The sequence below is a fragment of the Triticum aestivum genome, chromosome 4A (genome assembly GCF_018294505.1).
Source record: "Triticum aestivum cultivar Chinese Spring chromosome 4A, IWGSC CS RefSeq v2.1, whole genome shotgun sequence".
Lineage (NCBI taxonomy): Eukaryota > Viridiplantae > Streptophyta > Magnoliopsida > Poales > Poaceae > Triticum > Triticum aestivum.
The window spans coordinates 602399116-602402825 of record NC_057803.1 but is presented as its reverse complement, the minus strand read 5'-3'; the positions used below and the strand labels follow the sequence as shown (position 1 = coordinate 602402825).

General features: G+C 47.3%; 1 protein-coding gene across 1 annotated transcript; it reads left to right on the top strand.

The window, feature by feature from the left end:
• The first annotated feature begins 317 nt into the window (after positions 1 to 317).
• On the top strand, positions 318 to 3354 carry LOC123087431 (ACT domain-containing protein ACR10). Its single transcript, XM_044509435.1, has 5 exons — positions 318 to 942; positions 1620 to 1725; positions 2238 to 2568; positions 2637 to 2921; positions 2997 to 3354. Exons 1-5 carry the CDS (start codon positions 549 to 551, stop codon positions 3138 to 3140), a joined length of 1260 nt encoding a protein of 419 aa, XP_044365370.1. The 5' UTR covers positions 318 to 548; the 3' UTR covers positions 3141 to 3354.
• The last annotated feature ends 356 nt before the right edge of the window (positions 3355 to 3710 follow it).

The window sequence follows — 3710 nt, the reverse complement described above, 5'->3', positions numbered from 1 at the left end:
CGCTTTGTGCTTGACTTGTTGCGTTGTGGCACGTGTTTGCTTAGCTAGTTACCGGGGACATATTCTTCCCTTGATGTGGATCTCTTCGCCGCTTTGCAATATATATATATATATATATATACACGGTGACGGTACATATTGCACCACATGTCACTCTCACTTGTGGAAAGTATTGTCCATGCCACATGCAACATGAAAGAAAGACTATTCTTCCCTTGATGTGGCTCCCAAGTTTGAAACTTTTTTCTTTTCTTTTTATTTCCAGACACAAATTTTTCAACAAAAGATTTATTCACCTCCTTATACATGCCATCCTCCATCCTCACTCAGATTATCATGCCAACAAAGAGCCTTCCCCTTCCCCTTCCCCTCCGGCCGGCCACCAACACCAGACAAGGGAATACCCACCTCCAAATACTAACCAGCGAGTGGAACGACGGAGTGAGCAAACTTCCCCTTTCCGGACGGACGGACGGAGCAACCAACCAACCGAACCAGCCCAAAGATTTGGTTTTTGAGCCCATCTCTCGCCAACAACAGAGAGAGGGATGGGGATCCCGAGCCCGAGCGACGAGGTGGTCCAAATCGTGCACGGGGACGGCGCGGGGGACCCCACCGTGGTCACCGTGAGCTGCCCCGACAAGACGGGCCTGGGCTGCGACCTCTGCCGCCTCGTCCTCCTCTTCGGCCTCAACGTCCACAAGGGCGACATGAGCACCGACGGCCGCTGGTGCTACATCGTGCTCTGGGTCGCCGCGCGCCGAGGCCGGGCCGTCGCCTGGGACGTCCTCAAGGACCGCCTCGTCGACCTCTGCCCCGTCCCGGCGCCCTTCGGCGTCGACAGCGCCTACCTCGCCGCCGCCGGCCTCCAGGACCCCGACGCCGAGCCCCAGGTGTTCCTGCTCAAGTTCTGCTGCTACGACCGGATGGGCCTCCTCCACGGTAATACTAGATTTCTTCAGTTCACCACCTCTCTCTCATATCGTGCCTGCTTCAGATTATTAGATGCTGTGCTGTGTGTGCTTGTCAACAAAGTGCGTGCTTCTTTCTAGGTACTGCTTGATCCATGCTGTCTATGTCAGATGCCGTTTTACAAGAATTACTTGCTACTCCCTCCCTAAAGAAATATAAGAGTGTTTATATCACTAAAATAGTGATCTAAACACTCTTATATTCGTTTACAGAGGGAGTATTTTGTTTGGCACTTGCTAGTCTATGATGTTACTGATCGACTGACTGACCGAAGAAAACACCCTGACTCGCCGAGCCCTCCGGATTACATTGACTATTGACTGACTTTCTTCTATGGTTTCTTGTGAGACTATCATTCATTCGTCTCCTGGTAGACCGCTCACATACGCAAGCAACCGGAGGAATTCGTGTGTTTATCTACTGTGATGTAATCGATGTATATTGTTTGGCACCCCAATTCTTGTGACCCTGGTATTTCCTAGTATATGATAATTGTAAGAATTTAGGATGTCTAGTCCTCACTTGGAGGTGTTAGTGGGCATGTTTGAGAAATGTTTTTCCCAGTGAAAGAGCATGACAGGATTCATAATGTGTGCAAAGGAAGTGTCTAATCCTGACCTGCTTGGTGGGATTTGTCTGATTTGCAGACGTGACGTGCGTGCTCTCCGAGATGGAACTCACAATTAGGAGGGTCAAGGTCTCCACCACGCCAGATGGGAGAGTGATGGACCTTTTCTTCATCACTGATGCTAGGTCCATTTCTTATCTCCTCGTACATTCTTTTCGGTGCCTCCCATAGGTTATTTTGTTTGTCAATCCCATAACAAAGTATTGTTGACTTTTTGCAACCTGCTGGTTGAACAGTGTTCATTTCTCAAGGGATATGGTATTGTCTTAGGATATGCATAATTAGAGAACCTTCTTGCGAATTTATCATGAGAGCATATGATCCTCTATAACTCGTTAATTGCTTCTCTTAGCAGTATGAAGTTGTTCAGTCATGTTTTCTTTCATAGTTTACTAGGTAATCTTCAGCTCTCTAGTTTATGTTTACTAAGGTACTCCCTCTGTAAACTAATATAAGAGCGTTTAGATCACTATTTTAGTATTCTAAACGCTCTTATATTAGTTTACGGAGGGAGTACATCATTTGAAATAGAAAATCTGCATGGCTTATGTTTAGTAATTGATGTCCATCATTTCAAATATAAGTATGTCTACCTTTGTGACGGTAAATGAACGGATACCTCGTGCAATGATTTCAGGGAACTTCTACACACAAAGAGCAGGAGGGAAGAGGCCTATGAAAAGCTCCAGAGTGTCTTAGGCGACTCCGTGACGAGTTGCGAAATAGAATCCGCGACGGAGGACATGTCTTGTTGCCTCCAAGCTTCAGCATTGTTGTCGCCTGTTGTCCTGGAGCAGATGTTCAGCGAGGTAGATGCCATAGAGGAGCAATCGAGGTCCAGCGGTAGCCTGTCGGTCACTATGGACAACTCCCTCAGCCCCGTGCACACCCTGATTCAGATACAGTGCGGCGACCACAAGGGCCTCCTGTACGACATCATGAGAACAGTCAAGGACTGCAACATCCAGGTAATTCAGTATTTATTTCTTTCTTTGGGTGGGATATGTATTGAGTAGGGAGTTGTGTTTGCTGTCAGATTTCGTATGGCCGGTTCTACGCGGGCCAGAAGGGCCGGTGCGAGGTGGATCTGTTCGCGGTGCAGTCGGATGGGAACAAGATACTTGACCAGCAGAAACAGAGAAGCATGTGCTCCCGCCTGAGGATGGAGCTGCTGCGGCCGCTCCGCGTGGCGTTGGTGAACCGGGGCCCCGACTCGGAGCTGCTGGTGGCGAACCCGGTGGAGGTGTCCGGGAAGGGCAGACCGCTGGTGTTGTATGACATCACGCTCGCGCTTAAGAACCTCCATAGACGAGTCTTCTTGGTAATGAAATCATGTTCATTCCTGTCTGACAAGCACACACCTCGCTCTGATCGCTTGTTCATTCTTGGTTTGTAGGCTGAGATCGGAAGGCATGTGGTGGACGATCGGGAATGGGAAGTGTACAGGGTGCACCTGGGGGAGGACGAACACGAGCTCTCGTGCTCGGTGCGGAGCAAGATCGTCGACAGCGTCACCAACATGCTCATGGGCTGGGACTGACTAACTTGTCTCCAGCATGCATCTTCCTTAACATTCAGTCTTGTTGCAAAAGACATTTGTTTGTTTTGTGTACAGTAGGTGCCATCGACTAGGTGTACATAGGGAGGGATGTTGATGGCTGCTGTTGTAAATTATTAAGTGGTTTCCACTGCCTAGTTAGTTCATACTGCATCAGTCTGAAATACTTGCCTTGCATTGTTGTTAGGCAATGAAATGATGGTGCATAGACCTGTGTTGTTGGGTCTCAAGTATTTACTGTGGTGTATCTTTGCCCAGCTCAGCTGGTGGACGAGTATTAGCTAGCTAGTCATCAGCACGAGTAGGGCAAATTAATGAAGTGATTCTAACAATAGTACTAATAGTTGGCAATGCTTGCTGATTTTATTATTTTTAGATAAGTATGAATCCAACTTATTGCTTCTGAGGAAACTTCTTTCCTGCAGACATTCCACCATTAAATGTTTATTCTTACATATTATGATAAGCACAATTTCCATGTAAATTTTATGCAAATGTTGTCATTATTTGTTTCACTTTTTTCTTCTTAAATGGAAAAGCCATTGTTATTAA

Excerpts from the sequence above, each read along its gene's own strand:
- LOC123087431 (XM_044509435.1), top strand. The coding sequence starts at position 549 with ATGGGGATCCCGAGCCCGAGCGACGAGGTGGTCCAAATCGTGCACGGG. Across the intron at positions 943-1,619 it reads CCGGATGGGCCTCCTCCACG|ACGTGACGTGCGTGCTCTCC; the intron begins GTAATACTAGAT and ends TCTGATTTGCAG. Across the intron at positions 2,569-2,636 it reads TCAAGGACTGCAACATCCAG|ATTTCGTATGGCCGGTTCTA; the intron begins GTAATTCAGTAT and ends GTTTGCTGTCAG.